The sequence below is a fragment of the Mesoplodon bidens genome, assembly GCF_964165515.1.
Source record: "Mesoplodon bidens genome assembly, chromosome: 15".
Taxonomy (NCBI): Eukaryota; Metazoa; Chordata; class Mammalia; order Artiodactyla; family Ziphiidae; genus Mesoplodon; species Mesoplodon bidens.
The window spans coordinates 27,851,063-27,871,857 of record NC_138171.1 but is presented as its reverse complement, the minus strand read 5'-3'; the positions used below and the strand labels follow the sequence as shown (position 1 = coordinate 27,871,857).

General features: G+C 54.6%; 1 protein-coding gene across 1 annotated transcript; it reads left to right on the top strand.

The window, feature by feature from the left end:
- Positions 1-7,933: 7,933 nt before the first annotated feature.
- SCRT2 (scratch family transcriptional repressor 2) lies at positions 7,934-19,576 on the top strand (the record flags this gene model as incomplete). The annotated part of the gene is made up of 2 exons (XM_081256709.1): positions 7,934-8,066; positions 18,786-19,576. 2 exons carry the CDS (start codon positions 7,934-7,936, stop codon positions 19,574-19,576), a joined length of 924 nt encoding a protein of 307 aa, XP_081112835.1.
- Between the last annotated feature and the right edge of the window lie 1,219 nt (positions 19,577-20,795).

The window sequence follows — 20,795 nt, the reverse complement described above, 5'->3', positions numbered from 1 at the left end:
GCAGAGGGGGGTTGATTCCTCTGCGCCAGGAGCCCTGGGAGCCGGGAAATGCCAACTCTGCAGCTTCCACAGCCACCTCAGCATCTGTCAGGGATGGTTCTCAGCTTGGCTGGTGGGTAGGAGAGGGAGGCAGGAGAGGCCACGGCGGGGTGAGGGAGCCAGCCTTGATCTGGCAGGCAGGAGCCTGAAAATTCCAAAGAAGGCACTTGCCTGTTCTGTGCCTCAGTTTTCCCAACTGACAAACAGGGATGGGCAGGGAATGATGCTGATACCCTGAAGGCTATTCAAGTACAGCTTCTATTTATGGAGGGCTGATTATGCTCCAGGCCTCATAGAGCCCCATTTAGTAGGTGCTATCATTGGCCTCAGTTTATAGAGGTGACACAGAGGCACAGAGAGGTGAAGTGACTTGCCTGAAGTTATACAGCTTGAAGAGGCACAGCTGGGATTAAAACTTGGCTCAGGGTGACTGAGGCCCAAACTCTGACCTACCTCACTTGCTTGAATGTGAAAGGCTGTTTAGCCACTCCATCCCTGACCCATGCTGGGGGCTTGTCCCAAGTCCCCCTGACCCAGCAGGGAGCCCGGTGATCAGATTCCTGCAACCAATCCTTTCTAGAGGTTTCAGGGAGCTGCTTAAGGGGTGACCTTGTCAGGGTTCAGGAACTTGGAAGGAAAGACACTTTTATGCGGGAAGGTCAAGGACTGTGGTAGTCAGGGAAGGGACTCAGTTATCCCCCAAAGCAGAGGAAAACCTTGAGGGTTGACAAATTAACCTAAGCTCAGGCCAAAGGGGACCAAGGTGAGTGGGGGGGGGGCGTCACAAGGAGGTTTTACACTCATTAGTTTATTCATTCATTCAAGATATACATTTATTGAGCACTTATTATTTGCCCAGCGCTGTGTAGGTGCTAAGGTATGGCAGTGAATGGAGCAGATATGGGTCCCCACACCCCACTTAAGGGGCATTCAGCCCTGGGGGAGAGGGGGAGGGAGACCCCCTTTGGCACCTTTGCCCCTCTTAGAAAGAGGGATTATATGGTTTAAGATCATGGTTTGAATCCTGACACCTAGCTGGGTCTCCTTGGGCAAGTCACCTTACCTCTCTGAGCTTTGGTTTCATCTGTAAAATGCGGATAGCAGCAGGCCCCACCTCGAAGGTTGTTGTGATGGTTAAACGAGGTAATCCACAAAAAGGGTTGGATTTGGCCCCTGGCACATAGTAAGTGCTCAATAAATGTCAGCTAGTATTATTATCATCTGGGACTTTAATTAATTAATTAATTAATTAATTTTTATTTTTGGCTGTGTCGGTCTTAGTCGCGGCACACGGGATCTTTTCTTTGCGGCGCCTGGGCCTCTCTCTAGTTGTGGCACGGGCTCCAGAGCACGCAGGCTCTCTCGTTGAGGCGCGCGAACTCAGTAGTTGTGGCGCACAGGCTTAGTTGCCCCGCGGCCTGTGGGATCTTAGTTCCCTGACCAGATATGGAACCTGCATCCCCTGCACTGGAAGGCGGATTCTTTACCATGGGACCACCAGGGAAGTCCCTCATCTGAGACTTCAGAACATGCTCCTTCCCACCACATATCATCTCTGTTCTGGGCTAGATCTTGGAGTCAAGCAGGGGAGGGATGGGAGGAGGGGTTAACTAGGCAAAGAGGGAAGGAAAGCGTGCTCTTGGCAGCAGAAACAGTATATGCAAAGGCCTTGAGGTGGGAGGCTTTGAGGGAACAGAGTAGAAGCTCCGGCAGGGTCTGGAACTCTGACACACCCACAACTGGCCCCTTCCTGAAGTCTGTCGAGGCTCTAAGCTCCTGAGCCAATGAGGAATGAACATGGAACGGTTCCCAGAAATCGTGGCCAGGACCCTTGCAGCTGGAGAGGAGGCAGGGTGGCAGAGTGGTGAGAGCACAGCCTCTGGCGCAGACTGTCTGGGTTGGACCCACGGCTCACCACCTACTGGCTGTAAAACCTTGAACAGGTTTCTTAACCTCTCTGGGATCAGTTTCCTCTCCTGAAAATGGGGCTGACAACACTGACGAGTCAGAAGGCGAGTGTGAGGATCAACTAAGGCGATATTTGTAAGGTGTGTAGATGAGTACCTGGCATGCAGCCCAGAGCTGTAAGTGTTTATTAAATGAATAAAGAAAAACATGTGGTGGCTGTGGGGAGGTGCCTGCCACTTGGACTGCAGTCCCTGACAGCCTCCCACTGCAGCGCCCTCTCAATCGGCCACAGTGTCTGAGCTGAGGCCACCCCCTTCCAGGACGCCCCGCTGATGACTGGGCACGGTGGGGAACCAGGGCCTGGACATTCTGCCCAGCATGAGACTCCTCTGCAGGAAATCTTGGGGCTGGAGCTCCCTGTGGGGTTGGCCAGTCCTCCTTCAAGCTGCACCACGGCCTGGGGCTCCTCTTCCCCAATCTCCCTGTCTCCCACCTCTCCTTTCACAGGTGTCAGACCTGCACCCAGGTCTGAAGGCACACCTCTTTTTCTGGCAGATGTTGTCCCCAATAAATCTCCTGCACTTCCATCTCTGTTTTCAAATCTGCTTCCGAGAACCAAAATGACCAGAGAGAGAACACAGCAGCTGTCAGATTCCAGAGGCCCCCCCACATGGCCTTCGGCAAGTCGTCTCTGAGTCGTGGTGTACAGAGCCGTGAAGAGTCAGTTTCAGACCTTTCCTACCCTCTTTCCTTTGGCTCAGAAGAGGAGAGCCTGGGGAAATACACTGGAGAAACAGGCAGAGTAAGTGAGGCTTACCAGAGAAAGAGCCCCATCAGCGTGGAGTGGATGCATTTATGGCCACTCTCCTCCTTGGAATTCATACAGAATCCATTATCGGCTCTGGACAGCAGCTCAGGGACCATCTTGTCCCATGCCCATTCAACAGACCAGAAAGCTGGAGCCCAGAAGAGGGAGCAGAGATAGCAGAGGCGAGCCTAGAATCAGTCTCCTGACTCCCAGAGCAGTGCTTCTTCCTAACACTATGGAGCAAAGCCTGCAAATGTGATGTCTGGTCCCCTCTTTACAGATATGCAGAGTGAGGTTCAGGCAGGCTCTGCCAACGACCTGGGGTTACACAGCACTGAGATTCACACCCAGACACTAGTAGCTGCCCTCCTTAGTGATGGGCCGGGCAGGGTTGAAATCTGAGGGATATCAGAGCAGACTAGGGAGGGCCGAGCCCGCAGCCCTCACCAGCTAAACCCATTATGCCAAGACTGGGACTCCTGGGGAGGCCGGCAAGTGGGCCACATAGATGTCAGACCCTCCCCAGCTCCTCTGCACAGTAACCATATGGCCTTGAGCCAGTCATTTCACACGCACCCCCACCCCCCCCCCACCCCACCCCCCGTCTGTCGATCGGGCTGATAACAGAGCTTTCTCCCATGAGGTCATGGGGAGGCTTAGGTGAGTGACGAAATGTAAACAAAAAATAGTCAACAATTATCAAGTCAAGTTACTCCGTGCCAGGCACTGCTCTAAACACTTTACAGGTACATTATCATTTAATCATCACTGCAACATTGGAGATAGTTCCTATTAAAATCTCCATGTTACAGACGAGGAAAGGGAGGCACAGAGAATCACAGAGCTGGGAAATGGCAGAGCATGGATTTGAACTGAAAACAGGCTGATTCCAAATCCCTCTATCGAAAGCCCCAGGCAAGGCCAGCTTCTGTGAAGGGTAGGTGTTTAGAACAGTGCCAGGCATGCGGAGCCACTGTTGATATAATAATAATTATTATTGTCGTTGGGGAAATTTGCCATCGGCAATGCTATCCTCCCAGAAGTCAGAAGAATGAATATCCTGACAGGTTTTATGAAACTTATCATTTCTTCTCTTCAGAAGTAAGGGAGTTGTTAGCAAGTACTCAAGATAAATGTTCTTGAACTGAAACATTTTATGGTCTTTAGGAAAACACAAAAAGAAGGTGGAGAAACATCCGTAGTTCCACCACCCTTCTTTCACTTTTCTGTGCATGTTTGTTTTTACTTTGGTCCATAGTTGTAAACATGCTGTGAGAGATTTCAAGATTCTCCATCTTTCACTGAATATAATTCCATGAGGTCTTCCCCCATATGATATATATATATATATATTTTTTTCTGTACGCGGGCCTCTCACTGTTGTGGCCTCTCCCTTTGCGGAGCACAGGCTCCGGACGCGCAGGCTCAGCGGCCATGGCTCACGGGCCCAGCCACTCCGCAGCATGTGGGATCCTCCCGGACCAGAGCACGAACCCGTGTCCCCTGCATCGGTAGGTGGACTCTCAACCACTGCGCCACCAGGGAAGCCCCCCATATGATAATTTTTAATGGCTGCAGAATATTCCATCCAGGGGATGTCTTCTTCACACCCCTCCTCATTGTCTCCAACTTGGGGGTTTTATTCCAGTCTATGATGGTACAGCAAGCATCCCTGGGAAAAAAATTCTTTCCTTATTTTATGTGACTTGGAAAAATGAATTCCTAACAGTGGACTTTCTGAAACGAGTGAGCCGGTGTTGGGGGAGGTTTGGGAGACAGAAGGCCCTCCATGGTGTCCTAGTGCTGAAACCATGCCAGAAGTTGTGTATTTCATCCATGCTTAAGGACACCCGACCCCGTAGGTATTTTTGAACTTCACCTTCTGGGCTGAGGGTTTCTTCTTATCTGCTAAAGGTGCTGATACCACCTACCAGCTGGAGGTCAGAGACTTGGGATCTGATCTTCAACCTGACACTAGTGAGCTATGGGACCTTGGATACATCACCTCCATCTGTCAATTCAAGGGGGGATTACCTCTCCACCCTGCCCACCTGGTGAGGGAGAGTCCAGCCCCAGTTCTGTCCCTAAGTCACTGTGGACCCTCAGTGTCCTGTGAAGCTCTCTGGGCTCAGTTTTACCATCTCTTATGGAAGAGGTAGGAATGACAGAATCATCGAGCAGGTAGAGGAGTTAAGCTCATGGGCACCGACTTGTCTTATTTACCCCACTGGACTAGGCACCCCTAGGGGACAGAGATCCCAGTACCCAGAACAAGCTCAAAAATATGACTACACCACAAATAACTATCAACAACTTCCTCTATGTGAGCAGTGAAAAGTTAATTCTCCAACCAATATGTCCACCCTTTAAGGCTGACTCTCACCCCACAGTCATTCACTCATGATTTATTGAGCACCTTCTGGGTTCCAGCCCTGCCAACTTCCTGACCTCATCTCCTTCCACTCCTTGCTGTTCCTGAACTGGCCCAAGCTCATTTTTGCCTCAGAGCCTTTGAACTTGTGAAGCCTCTGCTTGAAGCACTCTTTCCCTGGCTCCTCCCATGGCTGGCTCCATCTCACCACTCACGTCTCTGCTTAGATGTCACCTCTTCCAGGTGACCCTTGCTGGCCACGCTGTCTAGGTACCAGGACTCTCCATCCCCACCCAGTTTTATGTCCCTTGAATGTCACCTCCAAGGAGATGAGGGACTAGGACTGTCTAGGTCACCACTTACTCCACAGAACCCCACAAACATGTGTTAGATGAATCCTGGGTGCTCCGGGTGCAACTGTACATATAGAATCCACATGGAATGAGCATGTACTGTATGTCAGGCACCATTCCAAGCCCTTTTGCAAACAGCAGCTCTTGTAATACTCCCAACAGCCCCTGAACAAACAATTATTATTCCCATTTTATAAAATGGGAAACTGAGGCACAGAGAAGTTGAATAACTTGCCCAATATCTCATGGCTAGTAAGTAGGGGAGCTGGGATACCCTACTGCACCCTGTAAGAGTATGCTGAGCCAAACACAGGACAGAGTCACAAAGCTCAGAGGCCAATGGGCAAGCTGGCCCCACCATGTAGGAAGTCAGGGGCACTTCACAGAGGAAGTGATGCCTCAGCTATGCCTTGAGGACAAGTAGGGGTGAACTACGGTGAAATGGAGGGTTCCTGTGAACAGAGGAACCAGTGTGGAGGCCAAGAGAGAGCAGGAAGCCTGCAAGACTAGAAGTCAGCTTGTGTGGCTGGAGTGGGGAATACTAGGTGTGCCATGAATCAGGGGGTGTGGGCACCTCAGCCCTCTGTGACTGAGGTTAAAAAACGTCCCAGAGGGCAAAATATGGGGCAATATGGCTGAGAAGATGGGCAGGGCCCCCCAGATCATTCAGGGCCTTGGCAAGATCAGGAGCCCAAATTTCATTCCGAGGTTTCTAAGCGACACCTGAAAGACTGTGTGAGGGCCCAAAAGCCGGGGGTGGGGGGGGTGGTCTCTGGAAATTTTTGCTGACTCACTATGGGACCTTGGGCACCTCCATGGCCTCTCTTAGCCTCCATGGGTCTTAGTCTCCCAACTGGTATTGGATGACCCAGTCCCAAAAGCACATACGCACTGCATCAGCCTGGCATCCCATAAGCAGAATGCTGTTAACCAATGAGATCTTGGCATTCCTAGAGTCTGATTCCAGGACTGTTGTGCTCTGGACATCCCATACTTGCTGAGGCTGGCCCACCACCATGGCACTTTGCCAAGCAGCCTCTCTGGTCAGGGGGTTGCATTCTACTGCTCCTTCGTCCTGCCTAGATATGGGAGCTCCCCTAGGTTTTGGCTGGATTGGGGTGGGGGTGTGGGGGGGTCTGCTCAGATCCTCCTGGAGACAAAGGAGCTGACCTGCGAAGAGTTCCAGCGGGAGCCCCACTCCCCCTCCCTTCCCCCCTCTCCCTTCCCAGTCCACGTGTCTCTATTGTCTGCTCCCCGCTTCAGGGAAAGACACAGCCTCGGATGTGTCAAAACCACCACCCCCCCGGCAGCAGGGAAATTAATTACTGGACGATTTTCACTTCCTCTTGCAGCGCGCGCCTGAGCTAGGCACCGGAACAGGACTGGCTGAGCGGGGCTGGGCATCGGCATCGGGGACTTGCTCCCCCCATCAGTTCTGGAAGAAGAAAGTTAAACCCCAAACCCAACAGGGGGCTTCAGTGGGAGGCCAAGCTGGGGTGGGGGGATGACTTCCCCTAGTTAAAGCTGAGTGTCCAAACTAGCTCCTTCTAAATTGGGGGACAGGGAGAGGGCTGGCGGCAGGAGGATCGCCGCTGGCGAGCTCACACTCTTTTCTTTGCATTCCCTTCCCTGTCCCCATGTGCCTGAACGCCGCCTGCTCAGACCACTCTACCTCCTCTCCCCTCTCTTTCTCTCTCTGTCTTGCACTTTTCTTTCCCTTTCTTTGCATCCCTGGGGTGCTTTGTTTTTGTGTATCTGGAGCTCTCTTTTTCTCCCGTGGGTGTGTGTGTTGCTACTTCTCTCCATCTCTGCCTTTCTTCTCTCTCTCTTTTTCTCTCTTGTGTCTTTTTGTCCTTATCTTGGTCTCTCTGCTCCTATTTCTACCTCTTTCAGTGTGTGTGTGTCTCTTTCTCTGTATGTCTCTGTCTTTCTCTATGTATCTCTTCTCTCTCTCTCCCCCTTGTCTCCCTCCCCCCCCCCCTTCTCCGTCTCTCTATATCTCTGCGCCTTTCTCACCCTCACTTTCTCCCCTCCTGCCTGCCCGCTGCTCCCTGAGCCTGGCCTGCCCCCACCGCCGCCGGTTCAGGGGAACGTGTGCGGAGCGATTGTCCTGGGGGACATTTGATGGATTAGAGCGCTGAACAGTTCCATTGCTAGGGGACCACCTGATCTCCTCCAGCCTGCGTCCCATATAAAGCCGGCAGCCGGAGTGCTGAGCACAGCTCCAGCGATCGCCTGTCTGCGCGCCGCCGCCGCCAAGCCCGAGCGGGAGCCAGAGCCAGAGCCGGGGCCGCCGCCACCGGTGCCGGCTCCGCTCGGCCGGCCGCCCGCCCGCCCGCTGGGAGCTGTCCAGTGCTGAAACCCCGCACAGCCAGCCAATCGCGCCCGGCTGGCCGCCTCCCCCCACCGGGGCCCCTCGCTAGTGCCCCCGCCGAGCCCCCCGCCAGTCGCACCATGCCCCGCTCCTTCCTGGTAAAGAAGATCAAAGGGGACGGCTTCCAGTGCAGCGGGGTGCCGGCCCCCACCTATCACCCCTTGGAGACCGCCTACGTGCTGCCTGGCGCCCGGGGGCCGCCCGAGGACAACGGTGAGTGGGACCCGGCGGGGGGGTGGGGGAGAAGAGGGGAGGGGAGTTCGGGCCCTCCCCAACTCGGGCCACGAGGAGGGGTGCGCGCGGTAGGGAACCCCGGGAGGAGATGACCCTGGCTGTGTGCGCCCCCCGGGCTTCCCAAGGGCTGGGCGGGCGGGGCAAGGGCCAGGTCCGTACAAAGGGAAAGTCGCAGGGTCGGCCCATCCCGCCATCAAGCGCCAGCCCGGACTTTGAAAGTTGTGGCCCTAGGTTGGTGCCAGAGTGAGGGGTGGTGAGAGAATGGAGAGAGAGAGGTGCCCATGAAGGGCTAGTGCTGGGGGGCTAATGCATAAGGCAATCTGAGGGTCCCCTCTCCGTGGTTGAGGGAAGGAGGCTGGTTGCCCGAGAGTGCTCCCTTGATGGGGAAGGTAAACCGGCCTGGACTACCAATCCCTGGGGAAATAGGGTTGGTTCCCTGGGGGTAGCTGGGGGCACCCTCTTTCCCTTCAAGCCTACTCCCCCTGGCGATGCCAGACAAGTGTTCTCGGCCCCCTCTCTCAGCAACTCTTTTGTTACCCTCAGCCGCATGCCTGCCAAAGGCTGGGTCGGTCCTGGGGACTGAGAGGAAGTGGGAATTTCTAGGAGGGGTTCCCCCAAAGTGGCTCCTGGTCTCCTGGGCTGCACTCCCTCCCCCCCCCCCAGTTTCTCACTCCCCTCCAGAGTCAGCCCTGCTGTTTTTCGTCAGTCCCCTACCCCCACACACACTCTATTTCTTTTCAGAGCAAGTGCCTGTAGGGACAAGGGTTTGGGGGACAGAGGTCATTCAGGCCCAGAAGGGGGTGATCTCTGGAGGGTGTGGAGAAGAATCAGAGACTGCTTCTGTGGACCCCATCCCCCATGAAGGGGATCACAAAGGGGTTCTCCTCTGACGGTCCCCACCAGGACAGGTGTCTGGAGCGGGGGCATCCCTTTGGCAGTAAGAAATCTGACATCACATGTGGCATCAGCTTTGGGGCGTGTGTGTGTGTGTGAGAGAGAGAGAGAGAGAGAAGGGGAGAGGAGAGGAGAGAAAAAGGAGAGAAGAAAGGACTGAAGAAGAGGGGGGAAGCTGAGATGGCAAAGGCAGGAGGGTGGGAGCTTCTGCCTCAGGGATTTCCAAGCACTTCACCCACATTCCATCACTCTGCCAAGCCAGGTAGCAAGAGGGCGCTGGGTAAAAGGCTCTGTGACCTCATCAAGGTCAAAGAAATTAGGGAGTGATCAGGGATACAGCTACAGCCCCTCATCTCCTGGCCTCCCCCAGATCCCCAAGAGAATCAACCTCCCTTTTTCTTTGCCCACATGCCTCATATTCTACTGTCCTCTTTTCTTGACCCCAGGACCTCTTGGGGTTGAGGACTGAAGCCCAGGGATATGGGTGGGCTTATCTGAGTGCTTGCAGGACAGAGGGTGGACCTGGGGCCATGCCAGGGCTGGGGACCTGGGTAGAAATGGAAATGCCTGCAACCCTGGGATGTGGATCCCTTGGGGAACTAACACAAAGCCCTGGGCTTCTGCCTGCTGAGTCCCCCTTGGTCCTGTCCCAGGCCAGCTGAAAAAACCTAGAGAAGCCCAGAGAATTTCTCATGCACAGCCAAGACTGCAGACTGTTCCTCAGGAGGGAGGCAGGAACGCCTTGCCTTGAATTCAGTTCAAAAAAGCTTTGAAAGGAGCCCCTGAGTGAATGGTGGGAAGCAGCGTAAGGGCAAAGCCATCAGCAGGGATGCTCTACCAGCTTTGATACCCTAGAACCATCCCTGTCCTTGGCCCTTTCCCCAAAGGGCTCCAGACCAGCTCCCTCTGGGGAATCCTGAAGCTGTCCTGATAGTGTGATATCTGGTCTGGAACTCTGGGAGGCCTGGGCTTTAGATCTCTGACTTGCTCTGTGACCTTGCACAAGTGCCTTCCCTTCTCTGGTCCTCCGCCTCCTCAGCAGTGAAAGAGTTTGGATGGCATGATCTAAGTATTCTTCCAACTTTGACAAGCTCAGCTTCTGTGAAGGTCAAGTTTGGGTTGGGAGGCAGTGGAGATGACTGGATGAGGGGCTAAAAGAATGCAGGGGGCCATTGTCAGGGTTTCTGTAGGGCTCCATTTACCATCTGATGTCTGGCTGAGGGTGGCAGAGTTTCTGAGGCCAGGCGTTTTTCTTGGCTTCAGTCTCTGCAGGCTGCCCCATGCTGAGGACAGGCACCCTGACCAGGGTGCCCTGGCAATGTCTGCAGTAAATGGTTAGTGTCAGAGACCAGGGGGTGACCCTTCAAGCTCCGGTATGGCCAGGGAACACAGGGTCTGCCTTGTTCTGTTATCGGGGGCCTCTTCCACCCCTGGGGTGTGGCCAGTTTGGGAAGTGAAGGCTCCCTCACTGCATGGGTGGGTAGGGGTGCTGGGGGTCCTCAGAGAGCCTGCCGGCTCCTAGTGGTCTGTTGTCTCCGTTCTGCCGGAAATAACCTTGCTGAGCGTTTGAGGGAAGTGTGAAAAATTGCTGAGCTGACGTTTTTCTCTCTCAGCGTGTGTAACTGTGCTGGGTAAACAAGGAGAAAGAGAGGAGGGGGGGAGGTGAGGAGAGTGAGGGAGAGAAGGAGGGGGGAGGAGAAAGGAGGGAGGGAAGGGGGAGGGCCTGGGGCTGGAGATAGTTCCAGTTATTAGAAAGATCCTCTTACAAGCCATTCCTGCAGGGTCAGGATGAGACTGGTGGGAGGGGAATCTGGGGAAGGGAGCCTATGAATGTGGAGGTCAGGGGAACCACAGGCTCCTAACTGATGAAGATGCAGGACCCCAAATTAAAGAGTGTACCCCCGGCTCAGGGAAAGGCTGGGAGTGCTGGAGAATTCCTGGAGGACTCCTCCTACACACACACACACCAGCAACGCTCTTCTTTGCTTCCTTACTCCCTTCCTTCTCAGCCTCCGTGGGCTGGCCAGAGGGTGTGGCAGGTGCATCTGGGCTCCAGGCTCCCCCTGAATGCACAGAACCCCTAACTAGGGAAGGAGAAGCCCCACAAATGCGGAAGGTTCCAGGTCTCTCTGCGGAGCTCCCCGAAGAAGGGAGAGCAGATCTCATCCCGCCGTCCTCTCCAGTGCGAGGCCTCCTTCCCTCCTCCTGCGCCCTCCACTGCTCTCTGCCTCCACGGAGCCTTCCCTTCCCCTCCTGTCCCCTGGGTGATTCCGAGCACAGATTCAGTCTCTCGGTGAGATGCCAACTCACATCCTCCTAACCCTCTCAGAACCTCGCCCTCCAGCTCTAGCAAGCCCGCCCCTTCACAGGCCTAGGCCCCCATCCTGGGGAGTGCTAGGGACTCAGGCATCTCAGGGCAGGCTGCTGTCCATCCCTCTGCATAGCAGTGGTCTCCAGGGACCGGTGGACATCTTCACTGCCCCTGGCACGTCTACCTCTCCTCACACCCTAAGTCTGAAGTCCAGCTGGATGCCAGGTCCTCCTTCCTCTGCACCCCCACCCCATCCTGCCCCCACACTCCTTCAGAGTGCATCTGACCCAGGCAGATGAGGGATCAATGCCAATCCAATAACGCACTTGTCTGCCCTCTGCAGCTACATTAAGCCTCCCCAGCAGCTGAGGAAGCGCTCCTACTTCTGCCCATAGGCTTATCTAGTTGACCACATTATACCAGCACCCGCTTCTGCTCACCCACTCTGATGGCGCCAGGGAGTCGCTCCAGGCCAGGCCTGGGAACCTGGCTGAAAGTCCCCAAATGCCACACATCTACCCCACACTTCAGAAAGCCCATTTGGGGAGCAGGGATGCAAAAGGGTAGCCCCAATCCCTTGGCAGAGGGAGCCCAGAGATGGCTGAGGAGGTGCCCAAGGACACACAGCAGGCCCATATGACTGTTCTGCCCCGGGCAACTTGGTCTTGGTCCAGGTCCAAGGTCAAGATCAGAGACATGTCAGAGGTCCAGGTTCAAAGTCCATGTCCAACGTCCAGTCCAATGTCCAGGTCCAATGTCCATGTCCAACCTTAGGTCTAGGACAAGGTCTGAAGTCTAGGTCCAAGGTCAATGTCCCAGGTTACAGGTCCACTCCAAAATTCAGAACAAATCCATGTCCAAGTTCAAGTTTCAATCCATGTCCGGGTCAATGTTCAGGCTCCAGGATCAGGATCCAGATCCAATTTCTAGTCCAAGGTCATGTCCAGGTCTATTCTCAAGGCTGGCTGGTTCAAGTCTTAGAGCCACCATCAGCTTTCTCTGTGGCTCTGAACTAATCTTCCCTTACCCGAGCCTCAGTTTCTCTCTTATGAAAAAAAGCAGTCAAACTTGATCTCTTTCAGCTCTGACATTCTAGGGACCCAAAAAATCTGATTTTCCTAAGAATTAGTCACTGGGAATGTGGAACAACAGGGTCCATGTGGGATACTGAATCTGGGGCCCCTGGTCCCCCTTAAAGCCTGGGGTCACAAGGGGGATATGAGGGGCCCAGACTTAGTGTCCACTCTTCAGACAGTCTCAGTTTGTGGCTTCTGAGAGTGGACGGGAGAGTACATCAAGTCCCTATGGCAGCACAGCAATTTATACATCCCCATCTCTCTCTCTCTCTTACACACACACACACACACACACACAGTGGGCAAATGGCAGTAAGAGCAGAGTGCTGAGGAAGGTTAGCTTCAACTGCCAGAGGCAAACCTGAGGCCAGAGAGATTACTTGCCCGAGATTACAAGGGCATAAATGGCAGACCACATCACCCCTCCCTGGTGGGTGCTTCATCTACATGTTCCAGGGATCCCCACAGCCTGGAGGCCCTCTGGGGGTCATGCGAGACACTGCTGAGAGAGATGAGCCCCCCAGAACTCTTGGCCTCCTTCCAGCTGTGGTCTCCCCTGGGATGGAGTGTCCATTGCCAGCTTTTGACTAGGAAGGGAAGTTGGCATGGGCACCTTATAGGGCGCAGAGAGGGTAGGGCAGAAAAACAGGGGGCCTGGAGAGACAATGTGCATTATGCATGACAGCCAGTCTCGAGGAGGCCCAGAAAGGGCCCCAGAGACACCCTGCAGGGAGCAAGAGGCTGCTCCACCAACCAGTGCTGGGCAACTCCAGACCCTTAGCCACCATGCCTATCTCCACAAACCCTTGAAAAATCTTTCCTATTGATTCCTGCAGAGCTGTGGACCTCCCTGTGGGCCACGGGAATTGGGTCACAGTCAGGAAAAACCAGAATATGGGGGATTTCAGGAGGGAGGGATGGTGGGGAGGGGCCCTGGAATCCTCTCAACACTCCCTGGGTCTGAGTCAGTGGGCACGAGCCCCGCACCCTCCAGCCCTGGTTATGTTGGGCCAGACCTCACTCGACCCACCACTCAGCTGGACTCAGGGACCCCCCCTCCCCGGTGGGCAGGTGTACCAGCTGCCAGGCCCTTGGAGGAGGTGGGTGTCACTTCTGGTCCAGTGCCCAGGGAACCGCTAACAAAGATGCTATAATAAGGGGAGGGGGAGGTACCAGCCCCTTTGCCCAGCTCTGTGAGCAGACAGGAGAAACTATTTTTATCCTGCTTTGCTGCTGACAGACCTGGCTTTCTGCTCAGCTGGCTGGAGCTGATTCTCGAGGCCCGAGGCCCTGGCACAGCAAGACACAGCTCTAAATAAACTCATGCAGCAGCCCCTCCAGCCCCACCCCCACCTAGCAGGGCCTGGCCCTCCTCAGGAAAGTGGGCCACCTGGGAAGCTGGCCCATTACTAGGCCCCTCTCTTCTTCTGCTCATCTTGAGACAGGGAAGTGGGATTGGGGCTGGAAATTCCCTGGAGGAAGTTTGCAACACTGGGAATCTGAGAGAGACTGGGAAAAAGAACACTGGCCTGGGAGTCAGGAGGCCACCCTAGCTCTGGTGTGAACTTGTTTGTGATCTGGTCAAGGCTCCTCTCTGGGCTTCAGCTTCTGTAGAACTAGGGCACCGGAGCAAGTGACCACCACATTCCCTTAGACACAAGCTAATGTGCATAAAGCACCAGGCAGGGTGCCTTGTACACAGTAAGTGCTCAATAAGTGTTAGTCATTACTTTTATTGATCATTTACAAAGATTTACAAAGGGCTGGTGCATTTTCTAGAAGAATAGCTTCTCCCCACCCCCAATTCCCCATTATCCCATCAGACACAGGCCAGCTGGGTGGTAGTATTTGAAGAAACCCACCACCCCTTCCTCCCACCAATTGAAAATCTCCCCTCCCCTAGCAGGTCTCCATGCCTGCTCAGGGGTTTTGGAAAAAAACACAGACTCTGGAGGGTTTTGAGCCTTACTCCTCCTCCAGTGACCTTGGCAACTCCTCTCCCCTCTCCGGGCCTCTGGGCTTGGTGCAGTGCCTGGCACACGGAGAGGGCGCAGGGGTGGCTGGAAGCAGTAGGAGCAGAAGTTCTTCTCAGAGATGCCCCCACCCTCATCCCAAGGGGTCAGACAATTGGAAGAGACAATGTCTGCAAAGCACCCAGCACCTGATTTCTCATAAAATTCCCTTGCAGAATTTTTTTTCCCTTGCAGAATTTTTAAAAAATGTATTCTGGACCTTCAGTCTAAAATATCAAGACTCTTTGAGCAGAGAAAACCAAAAGTCATTCTCAGCTGACATGTACATGACATCTCTACATCTCCAAAGTGTTTCTGAGCCTTCCCTATAGCCCCACGTCACAGGAGTGGCTCTGTTCCCTATCCCTCAAATGGGGCACTGGAGCCCAGAGAGGCCTTGTGACTTGCCCATGGTCACACAGCTGGAGTATGAGTAAAAGAGCCAGGATGAGAGCCAAGTCTCTTCTCTCTGAGTCCCTGGCCCTCCCTGCCTCTATCTGGACCCAAACAAGAGAGGCCTCTCTCACCCTGTTGGCTGGGGGACAGGCAGCTCAGCCTTCTACAGTCACCTGTAAGGCAGAGGAAGGCACCCAAAACTTGTCTGAGTTCCATGCACAGAGTCAGAAGAGCATTGCCTATAGTGTCCTAAAGGATTCTCCAGGGCTGAGGCCCAGAGAGGTGAGGTGGTTTGCCCAAGGTCACACAGCAGCCTAAGATACCCATGTGTGTCCCCTTCACTCTCTAGCAGATTAGAAGGATATCACTAGGAGATGTAGGGACAATAATAATGACAATAAAATAACAGCTTGAGAGGCTACTGTGTGCCAGGCATTGTACAAAGTATTTTACACCATTAATTCATTCAATCCTATTATGAGTTCCTTTATACAGATGTGGCACAAAAAGGTTAAATAACTTGCCCAAGGTCACATAGGTAGGGAAAGGTCTGTGGATCTGAGAATGAGGTGGAGTTGACGGGGGTTGGGGGATGGGGGACAGGACAATGGGCATCATTGAGGGGTCTATTCAGCCACGACACAAAGAGTGTTTTTAGAGCATCCCAGTCAACCTTCTTCTGGTAGAGGCAGAGTCCAGGAAGGTTAAGCAACCTGACCAAGGTCACAAAGTTAGAACCACCTCTGCCAACATGACCACATAAATTCTCATACAACCCTCCACTCCCACCCCACAACCCATGCCAAACTCCGCAGCTGCTGGCCATCATGTCTGGCCCCACAGCTCCTGTCTGGAAGGCAATTCCACATCTGTCCCTAAGCTGAGGAGGAGCCTTTGTTTGAGGCGCCCCTAGTTCTACAATATATAGAGATCCCAAGCGACAAGAGAAAGGTGCTGCAGTACTGCAGGCCACCACCAGAGGGCACCACGGAAAGAGGGCCCTGCTGCAGCGAGGACTGCCCGGTCCACTGAGCTCCTACCAACGTGGGTCACCAGAATTTTTCTCACCAGACCATGAGCCAGAAATTACACATCTTGGGTGAGGAAACAGTGGCCCAGGTTGGAGCTGCAAAATGTGCCTGTGCAGATGCCAAGAAAACTGCAGCACAGAAACCCATCTGGGGAGATTGTTATTATTCGTAATAACAGCCAACATGTGCCAGGCACTGGGTTGGAATCCTGTCTCTGAGTTACTAGCTGTGCAACCTTGGGCATGTTACCTAACTACCTTATGCCTCAGTTTCCTCATCTGTAAGATGGTACCAACCTCAGAGTCATGAGGGTGGGATTCATTCGTGTGTAGAGCTTTTAAATAGTATCTGACATATAAGTGCTCCAGGAGTGTTCGTTATTATTTGTTCACTTTTCACTTATCGTTTGCTTATTCACGGACTCTGTACTTCAAACTGTATGAGTTAGGTGCTTTTATTTTCCCCCATTTCACAGCTGGGGAAACAGAGGCACAGAGAGGTCAGTTTGTCCAAGATCACGCAACTGGGAATAGTAAACTGGAACTCAACCCAGGTAGTCTGGTGCCAAAATTGTGCTCTTAACCAATATGCCATCCTTCCTTAATAACAGCACATGCAAGGCACTGGCCACATGATCAGTGACCCCCTCCAAATGCATTCTATACTATCCCCATACCCAGAGAAAGGAGCAGAGATGCAGAAAGATGCACGACTTGCTCCAGGTCACCCAGCTACAATCAGTGTCGGGAATCAAGCTGTCCCAAGACCAAGTAGACAGAACGGTCTGTCGCAGACCCTGCTGGGCCGGGGATTGAGGCTGGCCTGGCAAATCTTTATCTCCCATTCACCACCCATTTCACAAATACTTATCAAGTGTCCACTAGCTGGGGCACTGGGGATAGGAGGTGAACAACCCAGCCATGGCCCCTTCCTCAGGGACCTCCCAGCATGTGGAAAACAAGGGGAGCAATGCAGTGGGTTCCAACTCTTGTTCCACCACTACCACTTGAGCAAGTGGTAGTGGTGGAACAAGTACCACTACCACTCTGAACCTCAGTACCACCACTACCACTTGAGCAAGTACCACTTGAGCAAGTACCACTACCACTCTGAACCTTGGTTTCCTTATCTGTAACGCAGGTATTTTTGTGATGATTCAACGAGGTGATGGGAGTGAAGCACTTAGCACAGAGCCTGGCACTTAGTAAGTGCTCAGTAAATATCAGCTAGTATTATCATTATCATCAGTAATTACAACGGGAAGAAATACAGAAGGAGAAAGAGGGAGTCTGGGTATGCCCAACAGGTATTCAACTCAGTCTCAGTCTGAAACAATACTCCCTGAACATTTTGGGGCTTTAGTACCAGGCCTGATTCCTGGAGTGGGAGGTAGGGGTACCTCCAGACCAAAGGAGGGGAAGATGGGGTGCTGAGAGGCTGAGCACCCCCCATTATAAAACTGCCACCACCGGTGCCCTCTCTGTATCTGACTACAGTGCCCCTCCCCACTGAGTCCTCCACCCCCGCAATCCCCAATCATTTCGGTGTTCAGAGGACCCTGTGTGGGCAGCTGAAGGGACAAGAGGGAAAGAACGGGTACACCATTGCTTTCCAGGTTGGGGGACAGTCTGCACACAGACTTCACCCTGTGACCATCCCAAAATGCCATATGAGAGGCAAAAGCACGAAGGCTGAATCAGGCAGGCTGTTTAAGGGGATGAAAGCTCTGAATCCAGTTCCCTGCTTATAACAGAAACTCTCCTGGGAGCCCAGGCCCCAGGGCCTTCAAGGAGGGTGCTGGGACCACACAAGGCCCAGGGAAGCAGAGACAAATCAGGGTGGCCCCTGCCCTTGGAAAGCCCCTGTTGAATGCCCTGGGAGAGCCCTGGCCCACCCACCACCAGTCACTGGATCCCAAAATGGAAAGGATTTCTGGTCCAACTCTAGAGAGGAGCGAGGCGGGGGTGGGGGGAATGAATCTCACAGAGGGACTCCAGAAGGCTTCTAGTGGAGCAGGGAGCAAAACAGGCTTGGGAGCAAGTACAAGGAAGTTCCCTTCTTGGATCATCTATTACATGCCACATACGTGACCTCTTTTAAAGCCCCCAGCAACTCTGGGAGGTGGGTCTAACAGGATTATGATTCTTTCATACAACACACATTCCTTGCACGCCTCCTTTGAGCCAGGCACACAGATCCCACCCGGGAAGCTCACAGCCTGGTGGGGGAGGCAGACAATTAAATAATCTTCAGTGAAGTCGCTTTTTCAAGCAAGTAAAAAGCATAATTATAATAGCTAACATTTATATAGCAATTACTGTGTGTTCTCTCTCAATTTCCTTATATGTAAAATGGAGATTATGACAGGATCTACTTCATAGGGTCTGTGATGATTAAATGAGTTAACATGTGTAAAGCATGGTGGCAGAGCTTGGCGCACAGGAAGTGCTTAATGCATCATTCTTCTCATCACTTTACTCAGTCCTTCCAAAGACCCTGAGAAGGAGTGTCCAATCATAAGCTCCATTTTGCAGATGAGGAAACTGAGATTCAGTTAAGTCCTAGGACTGGAACTGGCAGAATGTTGCTGGAATAAAGAACGCCTGGACTTTAGCGTCAGGCTGCCAAGGTTTGGATCCTGGCTCCATCCATTACTAGCTGTGGGCTGAGACTATACGCCTCAGTTTCTCTACCTGTAAAGTGGGTGCAATAATAATACCTTCCTTGCGTGGCTGTGAGCACTTCACAGTCAACACAAAGCCAGTAGAACCTGACCTCACCGCGCTCCACGAGGGTGGGGTGGGGTGATTTTTATTGCGGCCCACGGAGGAAGGATCCGAACTCGGGCAGCCTGACCCCCAGAGCACAGGTGCAGGACAGCGACTGCTATTGTACAAGCAGCCGTCACTTCCCTACAGCGGCCACGGGGACGCCTCCTGGGCGCCTCACCTTCCCCGCTTCCGTCTCGCCCCCTCCAGGTTACGCCCCGCACTGCCTGCCCCCCAGCAGCTACGATGCGGACCAGAAGCCGGGCCTGGACCTGGCGCCGGCCGAGCCCGCGTACCCGCCGGCGGCGCCGGAGGAGTACAGCGACCCTGAGAGCCCGCAGTCCAGCCTGTCGGCGCGCTACTTCCGCGGGGAGGCGGCCGTGACCGACAGCTACTCCATGGACGCCTTCTTCATCTCGGACGGGCGCTCGCGGCGGCGGCGCGGCGGGGGCGGCGGGGATGCCGCGGGCGCGGGGGACGCCGGAAGCGCCGGGGTACGCGCGGGACGCGCGGGGGCGCCGGCGGGCGGCGGGCACCGGCACGCGTGCGCCGAGTGCGGCAAGACGTACGCTACGTCGTCGAACCTGAGCCGCCACAAGCAGACGCACCGCAGCCTGGACAGCCAGCTGGCGCGCAAGTGCCCGACGTGCGGCAAGGCGTACGTGTCCATGCCTGCGCTGGCCATGCACGTGCTCACGCACAACCTGCGCCACAAGTGCGGCGTGTGCGGCAAGGCCTTCTCGCGGCCCTGGCTGCTGCAGGGCCACATGCGCTCTCACACGGGCGAGAAGCCGTTCGGCTGCGCGCACTGCGGCAAGGCCTTCGCCGACCGCTCCAACCTGCGCGCGCACATGCAGACGCACTCGGCCTTCAAGCACTACCGCTGCCGCCAGTGCGACAAGACCTTCGCGCTCAAGTCCTACCTCCACAAGCACTGCGAGGCCGCCTGCGTCAAGGGGGCCGAGCCGCCCCCGCCGCCTCCCGCCGGCCTCGCCAGCTGAGCCTCCCGCTGTTCCCGGGGCCCCCCACCTGCGCCCTCAGCGTCCCCCAGCTGTGTTCCCCTGCCCACGCCCCTCGTGGGGACCCTGCTCCCAGATCGGAACTTTTCTCTCCAGCCCCTAACCCAGAACTCGCTTCCGGCACTGCCTTCCCCAGTACATCCCGACCCACATCGTCCTTACCGGCTACCGAGATTCGGACCTTGACCCCTTGTCCACGCCCTCAAGGCTCCCAACTCAGGCACCAGGTCCGCACCTTTCCCGGGCCCTAGAGCCGGAATTTTCTCCCCCACCCCCCAGACTCTGCACCTCTCCCCTTCTAACTTGCAGACCTTTCCTCTCATTTCTGAGCTGAGTCTCAGACCGGTTCTCTACTGGAGCCCCCAGTGTAAGGCCTAAACCCCCCTTTGACTCTCACGCCTGCAATGGATTCCCCATCCACAACAGGACACAGGCCTGAGGGATCTAATCTTCACTCCTCTTGGAGTCCCCACTCTGTCCCTGATCCCCTCCTCACCTTGGCCTTAGGTCCAGCCATTCACACACCACCACCACCCCACCTTCTTCATCCTCGGGGGGCCTTCTCACCCATTCCCACCCCTACTCTCTCCGGACCCCTCATTCCACTAGCAGCTCTCACCCCTCTGAGTTCACTTGACCTGGGGCAGACTTGAGGGGCAGTTCAGGGCCTTGCCCCCTAATGTAGCCCCTCTCTCACCCCAGGACAGCCTCTCCCCAGATTCTCTGAGCACTTTCCCCACCCACAGGACTGCAGGTACCCCCCCTTACTCGTTGGGGTGAGGTCTGGGGCACCTCACAAATGCCCTTCTCCCCATCCGGCTGGGCCTCTCCAGTTTATTTATTTGTGTATTTATTGATTTATCTATTTATTATTCTATTTAATCTCTTGGCCTCACCAGGGATGGTCTGGCTTTCCCAGCTGGACTGGGAGGTCAGGGAGCCAAGCACGGAGAGGGACAGCAAAGGCCATAGAGGGCTGTCCGCCACCCCAACACACCCCATTTCAGGGAGTGAGGGAGAAGCCCCACCCTCATCAGAGCCTGAACTTGCTGGGGAAGGGGGCGCGAGAATGGGAGGGATAGCCTGATGACCCGGATGGGGGACATCAGGAGGCCCAGTCATGGGGCAGGTCCCCATCCTCCTGAGCCTTCTATTCCCACTCCAGGGAGACCGGAGGGAGGAGCCTCCTCGATATGTTTCC